Genomic DNA, 24544 nt, shown 5'->3' with positions numbered 1-24544 from the left:
GAAGGAAGTGAGGAAACAGGGAGGCACAGATCAACATCGATACAGAGATACATAGAGAAATGAAGTGTCAGTGATTTTATAAGCTCATTTATCAAATATGTCAGATATGCTGCTAATTCTTTAAAAATATATATATATATCTACACAGATCTACCAGGCAAATGAAAGCCTGTTGTTTTATTTCTGGATAAGAAGCCACTGTTTTAAATAAAAGAGAGATCTGATTTTTTCTAACTCTGCTACTCTGATGCAGTGGTGACACCTAGTGGCTAAATAAATATTTGAAGACTGACAGAAGCTTCTCTCAGCTGATAATCAGATGAAAGCCCAATGACTCATGTATTTTGTAAACAGCTGTGTAGTTGTGATAATACAAAGTGAATAAACCATTGTTAGTCATGTCTGCTCTGTATGTGGTTCTTGTTTTATCTTGTCACGATCTATTTACTGACAATTGTAAATTATTCATCACATAAATAAGTGATTGAAAATAACTGGTGTTTAATTCAGAATATATTATCCTTCATTTCCAAACCAAGTGGAAGAGCATTTAAATTTACAAAGCATTACTATCTGTGGTCTTCATCTGCTTAAACAAGACACCAACACCACTGAGTCCAGAGGATTTTTCAGTGGGTGAAATTCTATGATGCAACAGTGTAAGCTCAGAGAATGGTCCCAGCATGAAATGAAGGGATCATCATAACTACTAATAATGATATTAGTATGAAACTTACAGTGTAACAATGTCTGCGTTGGCCGCATCCACCGCTATGGTCAGTGGTGTTTTCTCGTCAATGTCTGCAGCATTTTGATTCGCTCCTCTTTTTAGGAACAAACACACTTGTCTGAAAGAGAGATGGAACATAATCATAAATGCCGTCATTATTGAGTGACAGGTGCGTGGAGTTAAGATGGTAGACAGGTGTGGAGACTAACCCTGTGTGTCCCAGCATGGTGGCGTGGTGCAGGGGAGCCCGGCCCTGAGCGTCCTGCTGGTTAACACTCGCTGCATTTTGAAGCAAAAACTCACAGGTGACCAGTGACCCCTGAAAATAAAAGAGGATATGATACATTGGTTAAATGTCCAATGACAAAACAATACACAGGTTTTGAGTGTGTGACAAGACTGATGTATGTACTTTAATTATACTCAAACTTTATATCTTTATATCCTGTAATAAACTAATAAACTGCCTACATTAACATTAATTAATTTCCGTACTGTCCACTATGGTACCAGAGTGACGTACCCCCTGCACCGCCATGATAAGCGGCGTCCTCTTGTCTTCTTCAGTATTGACCCAGTTTACTTCGGCTCCGTGGGCCAGTGCTTCCGCCATGTCCGGCAGACTGCGGGCACATGAAGCCCAGTACAGCTGCAGACCTTGGCTGTACTCCTTGGGTTCATAGAACACCATCTCTTTACAGGGTGACGGAGGAGGCAGCTTGGCAGGCATGGCCATGGGCGGAGACTCAGCAGCATCTGAGAAAAGGGAGGAAAGTTGTGTCTTAGGAGGAGGGAACCTCTGGGAGTCTAGTACAGTACAGCTGTGGATTTCTAAAAGTTTATGTTTTTGTAAAGAAAGAAATTCTATCTCGTACATAATTTATTGAATCATCTAAGAAAATACAACTTCACACCAGGGATTTTATTTACAACAATAAATACAGTGTAGATATGGAATGAAAAAATGTCTCACCTGCATCTGTCAGGCTGTTATTGGACGGGGTGTTGGCCAGCATTTCCCTGCTTCCATCTGCACTGTTTTGGATGCCGCTGTCTGCACTTTTTACTGTAAAGCAGAGTATTGGTCACTTTTTGTGGAACAACAAACACAGACGTCATTCACCGTGTGTATGAAATAAGAGGAACACCTTCCTGCTGGTTGTTTTGGTCGTCTAAAGCAAAGTAAATATTTCATCTCATCACACACAGCCTCTTTGCTCAGCCTTCGGATAAAGGCATTAGTTTTTCTGTTCCTAAAACTTAATTGAAACATCAACAGCAGGTGGTCCTAATATTTTCTACAGTCAGTGTGCTCACACGACCCCAGCTGAATTGACAGATCCTCCATCACCTTATGCTTCAGGTCCCTAAATATGACAAGACAGATACAAACGCAAATACCAGACAGACAGTGACCAAAACCAAGTGGGAGAGAAACACTCCCCAACCCCCCAGGAAAAAAAACAAAACATGGTACGCTCTGCAATGCTATGATGGAGTGATCCATTAGGAAGGTCTGGATGAGGGAGGAACGAAGATGAAGGACATGGAGGGTTGTTGCTCCACAGCCCCAAAGCAGTGAACACGAATGGACAGAGAAGGGGGGGTGGAGTAGCAAGCGAAACACTAAGCATTTAGTACTTACTGCTCCTGAGCTTGGCGGAGTTGTCAAAGTAGGAGAAGAGCGAGTCAAGCTCGTCAGGACAGAAGAGAGAGTCGCGGCGGGCCTCCGAGCCGCTGGCAGCAGCTACGCAAAGGATGATGGGAGTTTGGAAATCGGAGGGCGAAGGGTGTCAATTTTGTGTCCGAGTGAGGTTGGGTGGAGAGGATGGGGTTTGGGGGGGAAGGCGGTGAAAGCAGGGGTTAGTCCAGAAGCACAAAACAGCCAGGAGAGAAAAGAAAAGAGAGAGTGTGAGAGAAAAAGAGGAGGAGGAGAGGGAGGAGAGCAGGGTGAAGGCACAGAGTTATACCACCAGCTCGACTCACGCTGAGAGAGACAGATTACGAGAAGCAATGGGAGGCAAAGAAGGCTCAGACATATGCTGTTCACAAAGAACATACAATATGCTGGTGGGTGGACACGTCTTCACAGAAGTGCAAAAAAAAAAAAAATCACACAGAGCACCCAGTAGATGCGGTCACAAATCACACTGGTTCTGCCTTCTTGATGCTGAGTAATTAGAATAAGTCTATCTTACATAAGATAGACTTTGAGTTACAGTTTAAGATATTTATAAAACAATACTCCTCATCCAAAAATTGGGAAATTTAAGGATCCATTCACTATATTTTGGCGGTTTAAGGAAAACATTAGTTCAAGAAGCAAAAAGGCAAAAACTGACCCATCACCTGAGCCACCATCAAAAGATTTTTACCCCAGCCAAGGAGCTTATGTTTTCACCATTGTTTGTTTGTTTGCAAGTTTACACAAAAACAAAAAACAGATTTCCACAAAACCTGGTGGAAGGATGTGGTATGCATCACAGAGGAACCCATCACATTTAGGAGAGGATCCAGATCAGGGGGCAGATCCAGAAATGTTGTTGTTTTTGAACATTTTCAGTATTTTACTAGGGAATAATTTATGGATCTTGATAATCCAGACACATTTAGGGAACTGATACATATGAGTGTAAAATTTTATGCAGCTTGATCGAGTTCAAATAAAATTTTCCAAACACTGATTTTCAAATGTTACAGCTTTTTGGAGTTGGTGAGCTTAAACCCAACCCTCATTTCTGTAAACCTGAGTTATTCATAAGGTTCAGAGATGAGGGAAAGGTTCCAGAACAAGAAAAAAAATACTGAGTCAAAGTTGTGTTTTACTTTCATTGCTGTACTGACCTGTTTGTCCAGAGGTGTTTGAAGCAGGTCGGAGTTTGGGGGTAGGTGGAGGTGGCCGGGGGGGCAGGTGCTCGGAGCTGCTGCTCAGCCTCTTCTCCTGTTTGCTCAGAGAGACCACTTTGTTGCGAAGCTCCTCGTCCGACGGGCGGCGCACAAACCGACGGTCCACGTATTTGGCTTTGATGTAGGCCTCAACCTCGTGTCTGGAGGAAACGAGAAGCAAAGGGTTTTGTTTTTAAGTAAAATGAAGAATATCAGCTGGTCTTTAGCCTCCCACTGAAAATCTTTACTACCATGCATCTACTTTAAACAGGAACAGTTTGATACGGAGGGAGTACATGATTAGAGGATTAGGTGTTTAATAATAATGAGGCCAAGTTACATTTATATTAAGACAATGATGCCTATATTGTATTCTTTTATAAAAGTCTATTTTTACAAGTCTCATGTCTAATTCATGTATTATTAACCTCACTCCTTCATGTGTTGCAACACAAAACCTCTAAATACTAAGGAACAGAACCAGTGAGGAATTAATCCAGAGAAGAAAATTAGCACTTATTTATTTTCTCTCTGAAGCTATTTTCTCTTAGTCTGTAAAAACGAATGATCTTTCTCTTATTAATGCACCTCGGGTCTCCTGGCTGTGGTTTTCTGGCTCCTAGCTCCTCTCGCCGAGCTTCATAGATCTGGTTAATCACTCCGTTTCCCAATTCACACATCAACTGTGAAAAAAAGAGGGAAATTGATTATCACCCAGAAGAAGAAAATAAAACTAAACTGCTGATGTTAAGTTAGAGAAATTAAATGTGTGCAATGAAAAGATATGAAAAGTAATCAGATAGCACTTCCTGTAGGAATGACTTTTAATTTGAACAGGAGAGTTCAGGTAGATTGATTATGTGCATTAGCTTTTTTCTTACTAACCTTAAGAAGTTCAGGTTCCCACGAGTCCAAAGTAAGAGACCGGACTTTAGAGAAATGAACTCCAAGACTCCTGCAGGTGAAGGAGGCAAAGAGTTATTTTTTGAATAGGATAGTATAGATTGGATGGATCACAGAGTTGGGTTCAGAGTATTTAGAGATTGTAACTGAATTCGTCACAAAAAACGTGTAGGTTTAGAATATAGCTCTTAGATCTACGGCAGGAAGAGGAAATACAATACCTGAAAAAATACAACTAGAGGGAAAGTGCCAGAGATTAACACATATTGAGTCATTTAAGGGATTAAAATATGATCTATGATTTAATCACTTAAAATTAAATCCTTTGAATATTTGAACCCAACCTGATTAAATCAAAAATTACACTACAAATTCTAAAAAAAACAATCTGGATTATTTTCTTAGGTTGTAATGAGGAAAAAAGGAAGATAAATATTAGTGTGGAAATCCTGGGATCTGGTCACTTTATGTAAGTAATTAAATATCTAAGTAATTAAACTTTGTTATGACATCCCAAGCACAGTGGGTGTTCATGTCAGTGTTTACATTTCAAAAATCCAGATCAAAACGTTTTGTACATTATACTCCCACCATTGCTCTGATTGAAAAGATCTTCCATAACAAAATGAACTGTTCCCTGCAAAGTGATGAATAAATAAATTGTCCCAATATCAGCTCTTGAGTTTATTAGTTTTCTCCTCTTCAGTTTTCTTCTTCTTTTTAGTTGGATTTTCTAATTATCTACATCCCCCACGACTCTTTGTTATTGCTGCCTCTGCTTTTGCTGCCGCTTTTAGGTGCCATCAAGACTTCTAAAAGGAATTTAAGTCACTAAAACACAGCAATTTACCTGTGAATACCAGAGCACTGTATGCAGAGGGTGATGCCCAGATTGATGCTGGCCCAGCGAGGGTCTGGCTGGCCACAGTCACAGCAGCAGGTGTTGCCCGGGATGGCCAGGACCTTCTGCAGGGCACTCTCTCCTTTCAGCGGCCGCTCCTTTGGCTCCCCACCAGAGTCAAGACTCCCTGTCGATGTGGATGATTTCCTGTCCAGCTTCTAACATGACAGAGATGAAAGATATAAACAGTCATCCAGAAGAAGTGACGATTTATTGAGGTGAAATATACAATATTTTATGTCTTATGTAATTTATTTGACTATATAAATCTTTGTAAGCAACAGTGGGACTGCGTTAGGTTTTTACCTCGCCTTCCTCTCCCTTGTCGCGGAAGGCGGTGGCGATGCTGTTCTGGACAGCTTTGATCCAGGCCTGTCGCAGCTTCTCTGAGTCTGCCTGCATCATACAGCTCCTGTTGGGACGGAGAGACATCAAACCACTGCTGTCAGCCTGTGTGTGTGGTTGTGTGTACATGTGGTAGGAGGTGGGTACACTACTACACCACCCTCCCACCTTCATATTTCTGTGATCAGTAGACAGGTACAGAGGGATAAGTCAGTGACTCAAACTTACTTGGTGGGTGACACCACTTCGAAACAGAAGCGACGCTCTATGTCTTCACAGTGTTTGACAGTACATAGCCGGAGGTCCTCTACCACGACAGTTGGGTTGTCCTGAGGCGACAAAACAGAAGCTTTAGTTAAACACGATGCACAAACACCACTAGAGCACCAAAGATAATCCAAATAACATGGTATACGTGTTGCCTACTTCTGCTTTCTTTGGGCCATTACTGAATAAAGTAGCTAAACGGTTTTAGATTTCTTAGATGCCTCTTCAAAGATGCTACTACCGACAGTTTTGCATGGAAATGTCTAACAAAGCCACAAGCTGTTTTCGTCCAACTGCTTTTTAAGATGTATCAAACATAATATTTGTCCTGGATAGTAAAATACTACACACAGCAATTTCTTCAGTGTTATACAAAGCAAATAAATGTATGTATCCTGACATGTATGAAAACTAAAAAGTTAAGACATAGAGCAGAATGTGACTCGAGTTACACTACTTCTATATTTTACTAAATAGTTACACACAGAGAAACACATCTTCACATGCAGCAGCAGTTTTCCACTACAATAAACGTTTTGAATTGACTTCTACTGCTCTAAAGTGAAGCCAAAGCATCCCATTAAAAATACATGGGGGAGATATTTGTGCTGTAAGTCCAACACATGCATATTTGATGGTGTCTGCGGTTGAGTTCAGGGAGTCACTTGACATACCTTAAATTTCTTCTGGTAAACTAGCTGATTGTTTTGGATGGAGAACCAACGCCTGAAAGGAGATCATGAGATTATTAGAAAAAAACAGTCACATGAAAGTCACATGCAGTTACCAGTGATGCTCCTAAAATAACATCTGAATGAAAGAGATAAAAATACCTGGAGAGGTAGAGCTAATGAGTAGATTAATTAATAGTGTAATTTAACACAGTAAACAGTAACCTACAATATGTTTGTTTTACAGAACAACAGTAACATAAATCAGTCTTTTCTTTAGAATAACATAATTGCAAAAAGAGCACTTTTTTTTTTACCATCCAACTTGAAAGGGTCAACATGAAAACACAGAAGGTGACAGGCTGAACTGACTGACATGACATTTATTAAAATGTATTCAAGTCTACCATTGCATTACCTCTTCTTTCTTACTTTTACAAAATTACATTCTTCTAGTCCTGATAAAAAAAGCATCTTCTGTATCTCTATTCTAAGTTATGATGATAGTGGCTGCCCTCTTAAATCCATAACCAGCCCACGACAGCTGATCTTTATCATTAAATTTAATCAGTTCATGAAACTGTTAACTGACGAGTGTCTGCTGTACCTATTCCATGTCTTGAAGGCGTTGCTGGCCCTCTTAAAAAGATAACCCTCCATGGCGATGCCGTTGTCTGCGTCCACATTGTATTCCAGCTTGGTGTCATCGTTCGAGAAATCCTGAAAAAGGAGGATGGAGATGAAGAAAAAGAAAAAGAAAGCAAATGAGGACAGTGTTAAAGTATTTTCTTCCCACATTATTCTTGTGAATCATGTGGTACAAGTGTTTTTCCCTGGGGTGAGCTGTGACTCTCAATGACCTTGTAGTGAGCAGCCACTGTTCACACTGACCAGAAATTATGTTTCACAGCATGAACCAGAAAAGACAGAAGCAATTGCCTTATGCTTAAAGAGTAACAATCTGTTACAGCCATTGTATTGCTTGAAATGTGGAGTTACACCCCAATTCTTCAGCATTTGCCTTAAGGCTTCCAAATGTTATTTCTCCCTGTCTCTGAAGAGATGATCTAACCAGTGGGGTGGCAAGGGAGCACAACAAATGCCAGGAATGATCAGAGACATAGCAAACAACAAGTATATACAACACTGTTTTGTTTGTGTGCAACCAGGAAAAAGATAAATGAAGTCAAATGTTATTGTTGTTTTGCAAACATGCACCATATCCAATTCCCCTTCCCATTCGTGCAACACTCGCACAAACAATCTTTAAATTAAGAGCCCACATTAAAAATTCCTGTTAGATATTGAGCTTGTAGTTAGGGAGATAGTGATTGCCCTTTAAGGAGCAAAGCTGCAGAGCTGAGCTTTCATGCATCCTCTCCCTCACTGACTCTGCTCCTGCTGAAACTCAATCTGCCATGTTGTCATGGGTCAGTCTATCTTTAACTACCTGAGCTGCTGCCACACTTTTCTAACACCCTCCCAGCTTCCTCAGTTTCAGGTGGCATTTGAACACCAATGATGCATCTGTGCATGCGTCTGTGTACGTGTGCATGTGTGCATGTGGGTCCTTGTGGAGTCAGTTTACACAAATTGTTATCTCCACTACAGACTCTAGCTCTGTATCTAGGTCTGTTACTGTGATGAGTTTCTGACTCAACCTGGACTAATTCATCTTGATCAACATTGTGAATCAAAGAGTCAGAGGAACTCTTATGAAGAATGTAAATTAAATGAAAACAAAACAAATCTTTAGAGCAGCATTCATTGGGTGAAAGTTTAACTTTCCTCTGCTGCCTCTTCACATCAGAGATATATGTACTGCTCATCTTTTTGCCAGTTGTTTGATATTAAGTTTATGAGGGATATAAACTATAAAATATTATCAGATGACTGCTGGATAGAAAAGACCACAAATGGATCAAATCTTTACCACAGACAAATACAAGAGCAGCAAACTGAGTAAAATACATCAACATGGAAAGCAGCCATGCCAAAATAGATGCTTCTCTGTATGATATAACAATGTAAGTGTTTAGTTTACAACCCTTCCTGCAAGCTCTGTAATAAAACAAACTGTACTTGTTCTTCAAAGTTATCCGTTTCAGACCTTTAAGAACAAAGTTTACAAGCAGGAGACTAAAACACAGACCTGAAAAGCACAATTATATACTGCATGTGTGTTTGATGTGTGATTCAGCATCTCCTCACAGTCTGTATTTAACTCTTATGGTTTACGTTGTTTTATACTTCATATTTATTTGTTAATTTCTATATATTACATCATTTTTTTGGCATAAGTTTGAAATTATTTAAAAATTATTTTACGGTCACATTTGTTCTTTGTTATCATCCTGTTGTCAGTCATCTGTGAAGCACTTTGAATTGCATGAACCTTTCCAAAAGGTGCTACTCAAATAAAGTTTGATTGATTGACTGATTCATTGATGTCTGTTTGTGTACACACATCTCTTCTCATTACCTAAATCTGTAAATGTAACCTCAGCCAAAGCTAAATAAATTAAACGCCTCTGACCTATGACACCATGGTGTGTCCGATTTTCCTGCATGACATAGACTGGGACAAGGGAGGTTATTTTGGGTCAACGAGGGGAATAAAATGTATCTGTATTAAGCTTCAGAATAGGAAGATGATAGAAAGATGGAAAAACCGGGCGCTACATTCAACCATCACCTTTTCCTGGAAGTAGGACAACACTACTACAACATATAGAACAATAATTGCCCTTAACATGAGCTTAGGTGTAGTGAAATCATGACACTGACCAGGTGTCCATGTGGGTAGTTGCTCACACATGTACTCCCACATACACAAGCAAACAACAACAATCCCTAATCAAGAGTCAGACCAAAGAATGAAGCATATACTAAAGCACATCACTGATATCGCCATGTGAAAACCTGCTTCTCTTATTTAAACTCAAAGGTTGAGAGATTTCTGTGACCTGGGAAATAGTTTCCAACCCTGTTACACACATTTAAAAACAGGTAGTGGTCAAGCTATGAGCACAGCTGGTGTTCATAGTTCCTGAAACGTTTCCAGAGATGTAAGGTTTACGTCTCACAACAGAGAAAAGTTTGGTTATTATCCAAAAAGTCGACACCACTCAACAAACCACTCAACAAACCTCATCACTCATCAAACCAGCAGTCTGAGTTCAATGTAACAGACACTAGCATGAAAATAATGCATGCTGCAAAATTAAGACACATCAATAAGACTAATACAAACACTCTACAATGCAACAAAAAAGATGAAGGTACAAACAACTCAAACACTGCACTGCATGAGCGAGAAAGGAAAGAAGAGGCGATGAAAGATGGGGACAGGTAGGGTTACACAACGGAAGTCAGATGGAAATCGATGCAGTGACTCTACGTACGGAGGTCCAAGCACAAAAGTTGCGGTAGTCTGGTAAAGACTCGAGCTCTGTCACCTCCTAAAACATTACACACAGCAAGAGAATGACACACAGAGAAAAGAAATGTGTATTTCTTTACACGGACACAGAGGAGTTTTAGATATCACTGATATGGCAAAATAATAAATGGTGCAAGCGACACACTCACACTAAAGAAATGCTAACTTAAACACACTATAACTACAAATAGCAAAGCCCATAGATATGTACATTTTCAGTCCATATTGATCGCACTTACCAGGTACCAAACATAATGGAAACGGCTGAAAATCTTCATTTTCATCGGTTTTACGGCATGTGCCCCACTTTGTGTGTGACGGAACGTTACCGTGTGAGGCAGATGAAGCTTTGCGATCTCAAAGTCTACCTATGCAGCATCTCAATAACACTCCAGCACTATAAGCAGCATGACTCGTCTCTCGCCTCCTCCTCTACCGTGGTTCTGTGTGCGTCTATCCAAACTTTGGTCACTGGCTCTGCTGCTCCTCCTACTGAGGCTCTAAGTGAAGATCACCTGTGTCTGAGTGTGTATGTGCGTGCAAGTGTGTGTTGCTGGTGTGACCGTTGGGTTAGAATAATTAAGTCGACTGTGCTGTGGAGCTCAGGCATCAAACATTTATACTGACTTCAGTTTAACAGACGTGCACTCAGCTTTTCCCCTCACTATCTCATCTCCCTCGTGTGTGTGTTACTTAAGAAACAAGTCCTTTAACCATGCTGAAGGTTTGTTTTTTATCCTTTAACATAACAATCATGAATGTTTGCCTGTTTAAGGAACTCTGGCTTATTTCTACAGAAATACAATCCCACCATTTTAAGACCAGAGCAGTTTCAACCCTAATGACTTGTGTTTTCTTTCTTTACGAGTTGAGACAGGAACATTTTTAGCCCATCTCTCTCTGCTGAAGCACCACTGAGAGACTGTCATGCCCTGTGCTCACAGTGCAACTGCTGAATAATGCACACAGGCGGACAGGAAGCGTACTAAACACAACCTCAGGACCCCCTTCAACACCCATTAAGGATGGCCGGTTTCATCAATACAATGTTAATGGGAAGGGTTTATGTGCAAACACAAATAAGGTGCACAGTACGCACAGGAATGAAGAGAAACAAACATAAAATGAGCCTAAAGGGGGCAGTAAGTAAAGGTTTTTGCAGTCAAACATATAATGATATAATAAAATGATGGGAGACTGAATTGCTTTACAAGACTTCAGGCTTTCAAAACTCACATTATGACTTACACCAAGGTATAAAAGAAACATTACATACATCTACACAGTGGAGTTTCACAATACTGCGGTGATGAGGACAACCCCCACAAGAAAACAACCTACATCACCAAAGGAACTAGAGATGTTGGTGCAAACGACTCTTGTCACTAAGGCCGAAACATAATATTAAATCAGTTTATAGTAAATATAGATTATTAAAGTCGTAATGTAGGTTCTATTGCAAAGTGGTAGGTGGTAGGTAAGTGTGTTAGGTTAAAGTACCTCCCCTGTACATTAACAATAATATTTATCCTGTAATGTTGGGGAACTATTAAGGTTTTGGGATAAGAGTTAAGCCACAGCAAGGTATTACTATCATAGACTGTATACAATGATGGACGATGGTGGCTGGCTGCAGTATAGGTCATAAATCCCCTTTTCTCCATGTTAACGCACATGGACCAAACTAAAATGTTGAATGTTTTTGTCATTTTAGGTTGTTCTTATCAAACTGATGCTTGTTATTGTGTACATTTTTCTGGTAAGTTTGGTTTTAATTAGTTATTTAATGCTATAAAAACAGGGTGAAACGTCATGATTGACTGTTCACAAACTAAAAAAAGCACAAGGATCAATGTGACAACTGAAATCTGTTAAACGGCGAATCAACTTAAGATGAATTGCCAGTGTAATGAGTTGAGCAGCTGACTCATCTTCCTACAGATGATGAGAGCTGAAAAGGTCTGAGCAGATAGAAAAGAGTACAGAATCTGTCCAACCAAGCAGACATGACACAGGAACAACAGTGACAGTGTGGGGGAAGGAAGAGTCACAGCTTACCTGCAGAGCAGCCTGTAGTGAGCAGAAGAACAGAGGAAGGGCAAAGAGCACGAGCAGAAAATAGAGTTAGTCAGTAAAATCTGAGCACAAATGGCAAGACAAGGTAGGGCAGTGGGAGAGAGACAATGTAAAGAGTATTCAAATAAACAAGGGAGGTGGAGGAAATGCGCTCAAGGACAAGCGGAAGCACCATCTCTGACCGAGCAAGAGAGAAGAGAAAGAAAGAGGAGAGAACAAAAGAAATATACAGAGGGAAAAGATGGGGACAACAAATTAGAAACTGACAGATGAATGGTGAATAAAAAGACCTGTCAGAGGAGGAACTACTGCACTGACAAGGCAGACAAATTAACAGAAGCCCGACAAACAACAGCTGGGTAAAGAACTGGCACATGGAGTTAATGAGATTGTGGGTTGTACAGTTAAAGATACCATCACTACATATTGTGACATAACAATCCACATCGTGCTTAACCTTTTTCTGTTCAGGGTTCAAAAAGGTCCAACGAGACCATCGTCTGTAATTAACACACTCTTCTGACTAACATGCTGAGAAATACCCAGGAAATTATTCTGAAATTAAAACTATGGGGGCAAAAATGCTGTAAATTTTCATTGTCCAGATTATAACGTTTGTTGGTTACGTCTTGCCAAAGCCTCTGCTGAACGCTTGTGGAAGCTGTTTAAATAAAAAGTGTGACTCATTTAGGATATTATGTTTGGAGGAATGCAGGGTAGAGATGGGAGCATGCTGAAACTCAAGCTTGGTTGTTTGGAAATGGGTTTCGGTCTGCTTCAATAATGCATGAGCGTGTGGCTGAAGTCATCTGTAGCGATCACTTTACAACTGAGGGCGGAGTACTTCCTCCATTCACTCAAATGACAAATGTAAAATAAATGGCTGACATCAATAGCTTTGGTACATAAAGGCTCCATTTGGCTTCTTACTCTATCTGCATTATTACAAATAATCATATGGATTTTAACATACTAAGAAATAGAGACTTGTTTTCATCCTGAATACTTTACAGCACAAGCTTGTAATATTTTAGCATGGAGCATTTTGGCTTTCAGAGAGTTCAGAGGAGTCATGTTGTGGTCAGGGGGCTTACAACACTTGACTGTAGGGTAAAGGTAAGTCTTGCAAGATCCCAGTAGAGTGCAGTAGCTTTACTTTTGTTGGGTGGAGGCCTGGGTGCAATAAGAAAGGCTTTGTGACCAAAGGCAAGAGCACGTAACAGCCATAAAGTTATAATACACACAAGAAAAGCTCAGGCTCAAAGTAGAGCAGCCATGTTGAGCACTCATTGAGTCAGTGTTTATATTTTTGTGTTTTCCAGGTTGCTGGACAGACATAAGGAGAATAAATTAGACATGTTGTATTGTGATTTTTTTGGTTAACATTCTAAATTTAATACTACTTTAGTTTGTTCAAAATGTTTTGTATATTTGTGTTTACAATTGAGAGGAAAATGGGAGCATATTGTGTGAGTGTGTGTGTGTGTGCACCTTTTGCTGGATGGTGGAGTGTTTCTGCTCCATGTCTCTCTTCTCTTTGGCAGCATCCACCACCAGCTGGTCCAACTGCAAGAGACAGAACAACTGATTAGTCAACCGTACCAAACCGCCTGGTCTCACACACGTTTCATTTAGAGATGGTGAAATGTGTGTACTCATCAGATGCTTTCTTTACATTTATCTCACCCCACAGTTCAAGACAAAGCACATAAGGATCAATCTAATACTGAGCCACTTATCTCAAACGTTTCTCTTTTGACTGAATGTGAAAAGGAAATTTAAGCCTGTGCACTGATGCTTCTTTGTTTGTTTGCCTTTTCAATCTTGCAAGCAAAAATAATTCCAGCAAACAGAAGGTTTTTCCCATGAAGACAAGACACACTTTTCTCTCCTAAACAAAATGAAGTGATCCACAGAGGCTTCATCATGTGTGAAATTGGATGGGGGGGGTGATTGATTCTCCTCATCTCTGGGAAGTAAGCATTGCGCAGAGAGAGGAAAACAAAGGCTGCAAAGAAAAATACATATAAATAGGGCTTCTATGAGGTCGTAGGGCGATGGCGAAAATGTGCCAGTTTGTCTTTAACAGCAGTGAAATCCTACTGTGTTGCCTCTTGGTAGTCTGGTGCCGCAATGTGACCTAAATCAGCGAATCTCGAGCCTCAAAAACAAAAGGAACAGTATCTGATTTTGGGTCAACGATTGGGGGTAGAATTGCACGTGAAAATGGTTTGAGAAGGATTCAAAGTTTCAGAGAGAAGCTGAATCTAGAAGTTAAATTTCTGCTACAGTAGTTATTACCTTTGCATCTGTTGGTCTGTTAGTTAGCAGTATTACATAGAAAATACTGGACAGAGTACCACAAAACTGGAGTGGTTCAGGAAAGCAACCCATTCAATTTTGGTGCTGATCCAGATCAGGGAGCGAGTCAAGGACTTTTTTTATTTATTGTGAGATTGGGCTGTGGTGGAGGCATGGGGTGTACTGAGTGCCTTGATCTTTTGTTCGTTGATTTTTTCCACACGGACATGCACATTAATACAAAATACAAATAGGGGTGTTTTTCATCTGTAGCCCCCTCAACTGGTTTCTCTTCTTTATTTTTAGAGAAAATAAAGTAGCTTGATAACAGATTTGTGAAGTAACTATTAATAGTCATCTCTGAATCAACTCAGGACTCTTAGTGCCACGTTAAGCTATAATCATAATGACTCTCTTTGTGACCCTGTCTTAAAATCACTGTCTACTTTCAATTCGGCATGCACACAGAATTAGCTACTTGGCCATAAACATTTGATGTGGGCTTCTGCTGAATAATGAGTGCTGCAGCTGCAAGTTACGGTGATAATGTGCAGGGGAATTTATTGAAACAACAAGAATCAAAAGGAAAATAAATCAGTACAAAAAAGTGTTGCATGTTTACAGCACGTTATCTGCATTCATCATTAAATGCCTGTGGTGGTTTTACAGGCAGCAGTGACCACAACTGCAAGCCAGGGGGCAATTCACACTAAACAGAGACCACACTGTAGATAATTATATAGAGGAGTTGAGACCAACATTTGACTTCCTATGTAATGGTGCATAGGAAGTTTTAAGGAAAATAATATTCTGCTTCTAAACATTAAAGTCATTGGATCTTTTTTTCTCAAGATGCGTATGAAAATGAAAATGCTGCTATCTGATATATTCAGAGAAGACAGCATTTGAGGGAGCTGGGTCTTTTGTTGAGAGAGGAAATGGGTGGAAGGCAAAGCGGCAGGCAGATAACATCAGATGGGAAATGTTCTCCCATGTTGCACAATAACAACTAGCCCAGTCTGGTCCATGCTGTCTATTTGCTTCTATCTATATCTGAAAAGGCAGGTTTGTGTTTGTAATTGCAGCTCTCCACATACTTTGTGTCATTGCCACGCCGTACCTTTAACATCTTATCTATCTCACTGTGCAGCCGCCAATGATGATGCCAGCAGAGACAATTCACCTCATATATCTCATTCATCCTGCTTCTGTCACCTACAGACCCCAGCACCATGCTGAAGCTCTGTCTCGGCCCCCCGCTCGGATCTGTCCTGACATGCAACTATGACGACAAGTTGTTGTTCCTTGACTCACGGAAAAGATACAAAAATCCCTCTTTATGAAAATATTCCCTCAGCACATGTTCAGCTGTGAGCATCTGTGTCACGGAAAGATGCATTCAGTAGAATATCTCATATTTAGAAGCAAGGGCGGAAAAAGTACCATATTTGGCATAAGTCATAAAGTTGTCATGCAAATAACTTCAAATGGAACTTCAAAAAAAATCTAGCCTCCTCTCACTTCTATAATTTCATCTCACCTACCCCAAGTTATAGAATAGATAAAGATAAAGAGGAGGAAATAGATTCACCTCTACTGCACTTAAGTTCATATACTATATACTATACTTAAGTCTATATTCTCCAGAACCAAGTCAAGGAAAAAAAACTGCAAAAAAGGAAAAAGAATCGCTGCACATGATCTTTTAGGTAAATTACTTTAAAACAATGTACAAACAGAGTATTCATTGTAATAGATTATTAATTGTGTTTTTTATACAAATTGCCACCTTTTTTCCTAACTTGGTTCTGAAGCATATATACTGAAGCATATATACTGGTTTATTGTTGCCGGCTATTTCCACCCTTGATCACTTATTGGTCACAGGCATCAAGTCATATTATCCGACCTGCTGACAGCTCCTCCACACCTCCCTGCACAGCCTCTCCACCTTCTTCAGCTTCATGATGGAGAGTACAGATATAATCCACAATCCTTCTGGTCGCTCTTCCCGCAGCTCGCCGTCTGATCTTCTTTTTTCCTTTTCAGTTTTGATACTGCTCCAAATTCAGTGCGACAGGCTTATAAGCTACACGGCACAGTTATACTCCAGTTGTTCATCGGCTTGTAACCAACCCTCTATCTCTCCCTCTTTCCCTCCCGCTTCAGGGTCTTGTTCACTTCTCGTCACCCCCCCCCCCACAATCCTTGCTTTTCTTTTCTCCAGTCGTGTTGAAGCCACAGGCTTACAGTCCACGCCTTTCCATTCAGCTTCAATCACTTTGTGCTTTGAGAAGATTACATTCTGCTCCTTATTCCTTCCAAAAATCTGCCTTTTGAAGTAGGTCCGTGTCTCTTCTCTGTTCCCGGTACTCTTTGGTTCCGTCTGTGAATTTCTTGACAGTACAAACGTCAGATGGTTCCAACTTCAGAGGATGAGGGTTAAAAACCACCAATCCACTTTAGAGGACCGCTGTCTCCAGTCTTCAGATCTGGCTTCAAAAACACTCTTGTTTTACTCTTTGTCAAATAGAAAACACAATTTAGGTCAGTTTTTTCTCAAATTTTGTTGGTTTACAAATCAGGAAATATGTTGACAAGCTATAATGAGGTCCCCCTTGACTCCTGAACGTGTGGCTGGACTCCTTCCTATGTCTTGCACCCATTGTTGAGAAATGCCTTCTTCTCATTCAGCTCCTCCGGTGCTCCAGCCTCAGAGCGACCAGTTTTTATTCCACAACCTTCGGTATCAATCTTGGGTTTCGTTGCGGTGTTTGCTCAGCTGACCCTCAACAGTGTGAGTCTAACTGCGGGAAAACCCTTTCCCAACCCCTAGCTGCTCTCTTCCTCATTCCCTTCTCCCTGTAACAGCAGTTCCTCTGTGATAATCATCTTAAAGTCACATTTGGCCCATCCTCTGGCTCAGAAGGAAGGCTCTGTTTGTTTTCAGAGGATGCACACAGACACACACAGAGCGGAAGCATCAGTGGACAAAAAGATAGCAGTACTACACACATACAAGAGAGGTTGTCTAGAGGTAAAGGCTCAAGGTCAAAGTGCAGTTGACCTGCTCCATAATGATGTGACTGTAAACTCAGGATCACTTATGTACAATTTCAGAGGATTGCAAGAAAAGTTATCACCTGCAATGATTCCTCTAAACTTGAGTTGAGGCCCTGAACCAACATGTTTCAATAAGGAAACAATATCGTCCTTGCCTACATAATAAAACCTGTTTACTCGTGACAGTGCACTGGTATGTAAACTCAGCTAACAGTTATTCTTCCACTGCACTAAAAATAGCCCCCAGTTTGCTTGTGTTGCAAGTGTTTATACGGTCTGTTCTGACAGCATCGGAAATGTTGTCCGGGACCAGTATCATGTATATTTTTACAGGAAGTATTAAAATTGAAAAGGAAGTGACACTTGAATCATAAGCTAAATGAACTACATTTCCCCCCAATAACTGAATGGGACAGCAAATTGTTATGATGTAGAAAAACTGTAATACAATATCTCTTTCAATAGTTATATAACGTTATGTAATAAAATCTGTTTTACCATAATTTGAAAAATGTGCCTAAAAGATATATTTGTTTAATAGAATACAGAAATGAATACATTAAAAATACAACTTTTACATCACTCATCACAACAAGTCTTAAAATATGAAATATGAAATTATGGTGTAATTTCATATAGTAATATCAACTATAATTAGAATGGCACTCAGAAGAGCACATACCACCGCAAAGGCTGAACCAAATATCACACACTCATAGATATCAGTTTTGCAAAAATGCCAGATTTGTATTCATCAACATCCATGAATTATTTCTTGAGAATTTCAAAAAAAATTGGGAAAATGCCCCATCTCTTTCCAGAAAGTTTCAACTAAATTGGTTCAGTAGTTTTTGGATAATCCTGCTAAAAGTCAGACAAACAGTAATACAAACATAAACTCCTTCGGTAAATACAAGTTTCATCCATACAGCACAAAGAATTTTAATTTTACAAGTTGCTTCTGGCCATTTGTGTGCATATTCTTAATTATCTGAGAGCTCAGTAAATTTTGACCCAGACCATAATGTCATTAAGATTTAAAACCTAATGTTAAAAATGCAGTTATTTTGTGTGCAAGTATTTTTTTTAAACCAAAGGTTCTTTCTGAGAGAAACTGCTGATGCTTTGGACTGAAGCTACTGGCATGAGTGTGCATGTGTTTATCGGCTGTGGGCTGTACCTGTCCTCCAAGGTGTTTCATAAGAGGTTGTAGTTCACTGAAGAGGTCATATCCTTGGTGAAAGAAGGTCAAGTGGGCGTACATGAAGGACAGCATCTGTAGATAAGACAGCTGTTACTCAAAGAGGTAAAGGCAATGATGTTTGAGTAAGTTGATGTGTTAACAAATTATACTTACTGATTTCAGGATTTCTGATCTTCTCTTGGATTGCAGCACATTGATCTGTAATGAACAAACAACAAAACAGTGAGAAACCATTTTTACCTTTGATGTTTCTTGATCAAGCTTTGCTCAAAAGAAAAGAAAGGCTTCACATTAAAGAAGCTACTGTGACCCTATCCCATCTGAGAGACATCTTCAAAGACAAAGTGTGGAAAAGAGAAGGAAAAATTAGGTAATATACTGAGGGATGAAACAAATGGGGAAGAAAAAGTCAAATGAAAGAAAGCAGACAAGCGTGAAATTAGTTGTACTGAAGTTAAATAATGTCACAATCACCCCAGGCAGTACTGGACAGCAGTCCTTACAACTGGCACCAGGGGGAGCCCTATGTATCATGTTTGACCTGTGGATGCTGCTGTAGCCCTTCTCACTCAAAATCTACACTGTCCTGATGCATTCATTGTCTCATACATAAGCAGAGAGGGCTCTGCTCATTTGTGCGCGTGTGTTCCTTTGCTTATATCTTTGTGAGGACCCTTTTAAGCATAGTGAGGACATTTTTGGATTGGGCTGTTTGAGGGTTAAGACTTGGTTTCAGGGTTAGGGTTAGGATAAGGTTTTGGTTCGGCATTTAGTTTGGATGGTTAAGGTTAGGGTAAGGGGCTAGGGAATGTATTATCTCCCTTAGATAGAAGTACAAACGTGTGTGTGTGTGTGTGTGTGTGTGTGTGTGTGTGTGTGTGTGTGTGTGTGTGTGTGTGTGTACATGTGTGTGTACATGTGTGTGTGGCAGACTCTCCTCCCCCAGAGCTACCAATTACCAACATGCTGCTCGTCTGTTCTGTGAGGTTAACGTTGTAAATTAGAGATACATTGATGGCTGGTTGAACATGTAGACCGATGCTTGCGATTCTATGTGACAGAGAGGAACTAATAACAGTACCACAGGTAATGACTGGGTGTGGTGGATGCATATGGCCACTATGAAAAGCAGAGCATCTTATGATTACACTTCATCACTCTGTTTCATGGTTAGCACAGACCATTTGGTTTCCTTTTTTGTGCTCGGTAAAGCAGGAACAAAACACTTCCATCCGATGAAGATTAAAAGTTAAAATCCTTGTTGTGGCCGGCTATATTTTTGTTGGCAGGAAGTTGTAAGTCCCCCTTCTCCCTAGCAACACTAACCACACACTTGTGTTTATACACAGATGTAACTCCCACTTAGGAAAGGAAGCTTACTTTTCCAACTACTAATCCCAGTGGCTGATGTATCATAACTTTTACAAGGCCCCTGTTTGTCTTTACAGAGATTACAGTCAAGTAGCATGTCTAACAAGAGTTGTTTAACTGGAAACGCACACAAACACAACAGCCACAAAACTTTTATCAGCATTTTGTTGGTAATTGGCTGGTAAATTGTGGTAATTCCACACTTGCACATTTGGGTGAAATTTAGGCTTAAATCAGTTCTTATTTAGGAGTGGGAATTTTCAGGTTTGTTAGATGTAAAATAAATAAGACACCCATATTTCTGAAGATTTTCTTTGTCGTGTGTATTCAAATTTTAGGAGTCGATTTATATGTCAGGGGTTATCTGTTCATCTCTCATTCCATCTATTAAACGAAATCTGAAGATGGCAAGTGCAGCGGCTCTTTGCTCTTCTGTTCGGTGCTCTTTCGTTTTATCTGGTGTGAAATGTTTTCGCTTGCTAAGCTTCTGCAAGCAAGGTACATCCCCGGCCGTCAGGAATATGTTGTTTTACCTGCATGATATAATTAATGCAATGAATTATTTTTTATTTCTATGCACCAACCAGGAGTAACACTCATAATTTTGTTGTATTTTTGTACAATACAAAGGCTCTCCGCTCGATTCTATTTTATTTCTAGGCTTGATAACCGTCAATGAAACAAACCCCGAAGGGTAAAGTTTAGTATTTTACGATCCAGCTCTACGTGGCACCCCAGGGTAAAACAGACACACTCCATTCTTAAAAAGTCATGAATGCGAGTCCGCCTTACCACCCCTCACATATATTTTTCTCTCCCTCTGCCATCTTGCATGTCACTGTAAACTGTGCACTGTATAATTAAGCAAAAATGCAGCAAAAACAATCTAAAAAGAACAAAAAAGAATAAAACTACAATCAGTCTCAAATGCTTCCTGCGAGAATGGCTGCATAAGTTAGCTGCATCGTAAAAAAGTGCTGATGGCACAACCCTAAATGTGAAACTTTAAAAGGAGACCAATTTAGATCAGCTGTGCTAGCTGTTCGGCGTATAGATTTCCAATGAGCACACTAACAGGCAAGATAAAAACTCAACCAATTTCTCACAGCCAGTGATTATGTAGTGGGACAGTGGAGAAGACTGCCAGCCCTATTTTGAAACCTGATTTGGAGGTTTCTGTTCAGTCTAATTTTGGAGCTACATGAAGCATTGTCTGTTCTTTGAAGTCAGATTCAATAACAGGGCCGGCAGTTTCCCTATGAGATAAGACAGCACACATTCGTCAGTGAGAGGAAAGAGGAAGGGCCTCAGCTGATGTGTTCAATGATGCATGAGCCCTTCTCACAGCCAAAGATCAGATTTAAACAGCTTTACAAGTAGATGAAGTATTCCACTGTGTACTATCAAATCATTGATACTTTTCCAGGCAAAATCAACAGCAAACTAACTAACTAACTAACTAACTAACTAACTAACTGAAGCAGCTGCTACTGTCTGTGTTCTGCTGATGTGTTTGGGGTTGAATCCTCTCTGCTGTGGTAAACTGGAACATGACAGGTGGATGAACTTGAATGCAACACAATCAAACACAGATGTGGTTCACTCTTGACTGTAACACGTCAGCATTTTTAACCTGACTCAGCATATTATCTTCCCCATGCAAATATTGGCTATGAGTGTACAGCGCCGCTTTTTTTCTTAAGCTTCCGTGTTAAAAGCTGCATGTCAGCAATCTATTCAATTCAGTTTAAATCAATTCTTCTTTGTATAGAACCAAATTACAACACACATTATCTCATGACTCTTTACAGAGTAATGTCGAGACCTTACAATCATAAAGAAATCCAGAAGTTCCCACAGTGAGAATGCACTTGGTGACCCACGAGCAAAAAACTCCCTTATATATTGCTATATATATATATATTGTGTCATTATAACTTTAGAGAATGCAGTGTATTGCTAACGGCTTCAAGATGTGGAACAACTCCATATTAAAAGAAATTCCATTATGACCTCATGTACCAAAATCGTATGGCCACCGCTTTACTATATGTTTAACTTTGAGCTGCTACTTGAAATCTGCAACAAAGCCACTGATTCTGTGCAACAACATGTCACCCAACTGTTGTATCAATATGAGAAAAACAGATTATAATATTTTGGGCTACAGCGTCCCTCCTACCTGTAAGACGTAGTCGAGCACGATGTGTCGGAAGCACTTGCGTGTGGCAGTGAGGATGTTGGTAGCCTCCTCCACCTCATGCTGCTTGTTGCGGGGCGCCTGGGCATTCTTTATCAGCGCTGCCTCCTTTTCCTCGCTAACTTTATCAAACTGCTTCTTGGCTTCTTTAAACTTACGCAGGTCACTGGCAAAGAGGAAACAAGGTGTATTGGTATTATTAGTTAACATTTGAAATTGTGTGGGAGGAAAATTGGGGATTAAGGTCAATTAACACTTGAAGATACTTAAATATTATATATATATACAGGTTTTCTAGATAATGTTAATAACAGCTTTTATCAGTACTACTACTTCAAATCCTGTTACCTGAGTAGGGTGGAAGGACTCTAGAGTAATTGCAAAGGAACGTCAAGTGGTGGAATGTAAAATGTACATAGTTTATGGTAAAAAAAGAACCTTGGTCAAAAGATTAAAACAAACAAAATTATTTGGTGAAACTTCTTGAACCTGCTCTTGTGATCCACCTGTGCATTGTGATCCACATTAATTGTTTGTTGTGTTTTGTCTGAGTGAGATTAAGTCACTTCGGAGTGCTGTAAGGTAGTGACTAGTTGTGAGGGAAGTATGGCAGCGGTTTATGTGGGTGTTTAGCACTGTTGTGCAAACAGCAAAAACTGCTAATCCTTATAATGAAATACAACAGAAGCCTCCACTGCTTCCTGCACCTATTTTAGTACTGCAGTATTTAGAGCTGTATCCTTGGAAGCAAAATGAGGGCCACAGTAGATTTGAAAATATAACTGTGGGCAGTCACAATTTTCTTTATTATATGAAATCGAATTTTTCAATTTAGTGATTATCTTAGTGTAATGTAATTACATGCTCTGTCTAAATCCATTGCACATCAGATATGAGACGTCCCTCGAGCTTCTTCTTCATAGTCATAAGTTTAAGAGAAGGCGTTTTCAGTTCCACATCTATAATAACATGGATTTGAATTGCAGGTGTGTTATGTTCGTCAAGTATTCTTCATTTTAATTGATTTACAACTGAACTTAATCCCTCCGTATTAATGTGCTCTGCCTTTTTCTGACAGATGAAACAAAACAGTTTATTTAGGTAATTCTTAAAAAAGCTCTGAATGCTTGAAAACAAACACCTTCATTGATTATTTTCAATTATTACAGCACTTTATACTCACTCTTTGACAAAAGTTTGAAGCTGGGTCTTGATTGATCTCTGGGCTTGATCAAATAATATCTGCGAAGAGAGACAGAAAAGTGTTAATGCTCCTCTCTGTTTTGAAAAAAAAAAAAGGTTCTCCCTTGTTATTTGAATAATTCAATCATTAAAACATCTTAAGGCTACAACTAAAATTTAAAAAAAGCAATAAAAAGCTGATATTCACTTCAGTAAGTCAGCAACTCTGTATATGAGGTGTTTTGTGAACATCACAGGGTGGAATTATGCAGCTAAATTTACACCAACAAGCTGACTCCCCCTCATCAAGATATTAACAAGAGATATGACATTATTCGTTTACTCTCGGTTGCGAGTTATACCCCATTAACGTGAATGCTGCCTTAAAAATGAGCTCCCACACAAAAAAAAGGCCGGACAAAAACTTCAGTGGGATTTCGTGGCCGGACAAGACAAGATGACTAGTGTGGCTGTGATGAGACGCCAACACTGAAAACAGATTGAGCTCTGTGTTTGAGGGGATCATGTGCTGAAAGATCGCTGAGTGGTTAAAAAAATAAAATAAAGAACTATCTGACAGTCAGCTGATGTGACCACAGTCTGCATTGTTGAGTCACAGTCTCACGCACTGTGGCTCCTGGAGGCTTTAAGGGGACGAATCGAGGAAACCTATAAAATGATTCACAAGGAAAGACTCTGGTTTAAAAAGTGCAACCAAAGACTGCCTGTAAAACGCTAATTAAAACACACCTGGACAAATCCTGACTGAACTCTAAACCAAATCTGGGCAAAACCTTTCTTTGAAAAGATACACTGGTGAGGATTACAAAGAGAGATCATAATCTTTGTCCTCATTTTAGGTTGGTATCACTACAAGGCAAAGTTTAATGCTGCAGCTTTAAAAGCATCAATAATGTTGAATGCATTAGTTTTAAAACGTGAGGTTCACTATCAATAGATATATCAAAAAAAGATCTTGCATGTCACAGATGTCACATGATC

General features: G+C 39.8%; 1 protein-coding gene across 7 annotated transcripts in view; it reads right to left on the bottom strand.

Moving 5' to 3' along the window:
* Positions 1–24544, bottom strand: part of LOC118121056 (arf-GAP with coiled-coil, ANK repeat and PH domain-containing protein 2) — a 47512-nt gene that overhangs the window by 5920 nt on the left and 17048 nt on the right. For 2 of the 7 annotated variants that reach the window (XR_004698270.2, XM_035176696.2), the window contains exons 5-24: positions 23544–23602; positions 22343–22526; positions 18943–18987; positions 18766–18861; positions 13713–13787; positions 12204–12215; positions 10108–10164; positions 7311–7423; positions 6707–6758; positions 5994–6094; positions 5727–5832; positions 5370–5578; positions 4502–4571; positions 4205–4299; positions 3575–3777; positions 2376–2477; positions 1704–1796; positions 1254–1486; positions 940–1049; positions 738–848 (exon numbers count right to left, since the gene is read on the bottom strand). Coding sequence is in view for 5 of the 7 variants with exons in the window: in XM_035176696.2 (XP_035032587.2) it covers positions 738–848; positions 940–1049; positions 1254–1486; positions 1704–1796; positions 2376–2477; positions 3575–3777; positions 4205–4299; positions 4502–4571; positions 5370–5578; positions 5727–5832; positions 5994–6094; positions 6707–6758; positions 7311–7423; positions 10108–10164; positions 12204–12215; positions 13713–13787; positions 18766–18861; positions 18943–18987; positions 22343–22526; positions 23544–23602 (2126 nt within the window). In the remaining 2 variants the exon portion in view is untranslated. The remainder of the gene's footprint in view (positions 1–737; positions 849–939; positions 1050–1253; positions 1487–1703; positions 1797–2375; positions 2478–3574; positions 3778–4204; positions 4300–4501; positions 4572–5369; positions 5579–5726; positions 5833–5993; positions 6095–6706; positions 6759–7310; positions 7424–10107; positions 10165–12203; positions 12216–13712; positions 13788–18765; positions 18862–18942; positions 18988–22342; positions 22527–23543; positions 23603–24544) is intronic. The other 5 variants (XR_007034820.1, XM_035176698.2, XM_035176697.2 and 2 more) reach the window with 4 other exon arrangements.

Source organism: Hippoglossus stenolepis, chromosome 14 (assembly GCF_022539355.2).
Source record: "Hippoglossus stenolepis isolate QCI-W04-F060 chromosome 14, HSTE1.2, whole genome shotgun sequence".
Lineage (NCBI taxonomy): Eukaryota > Metazoa > Chordata > Actinopteri > Pleuronectiformes > Pleuronectidae > Hippoglossus > Hippoglossus stenolepis.
This window is presented reverse-complemented; position numbering and strand designations above follow the sequence as displayed.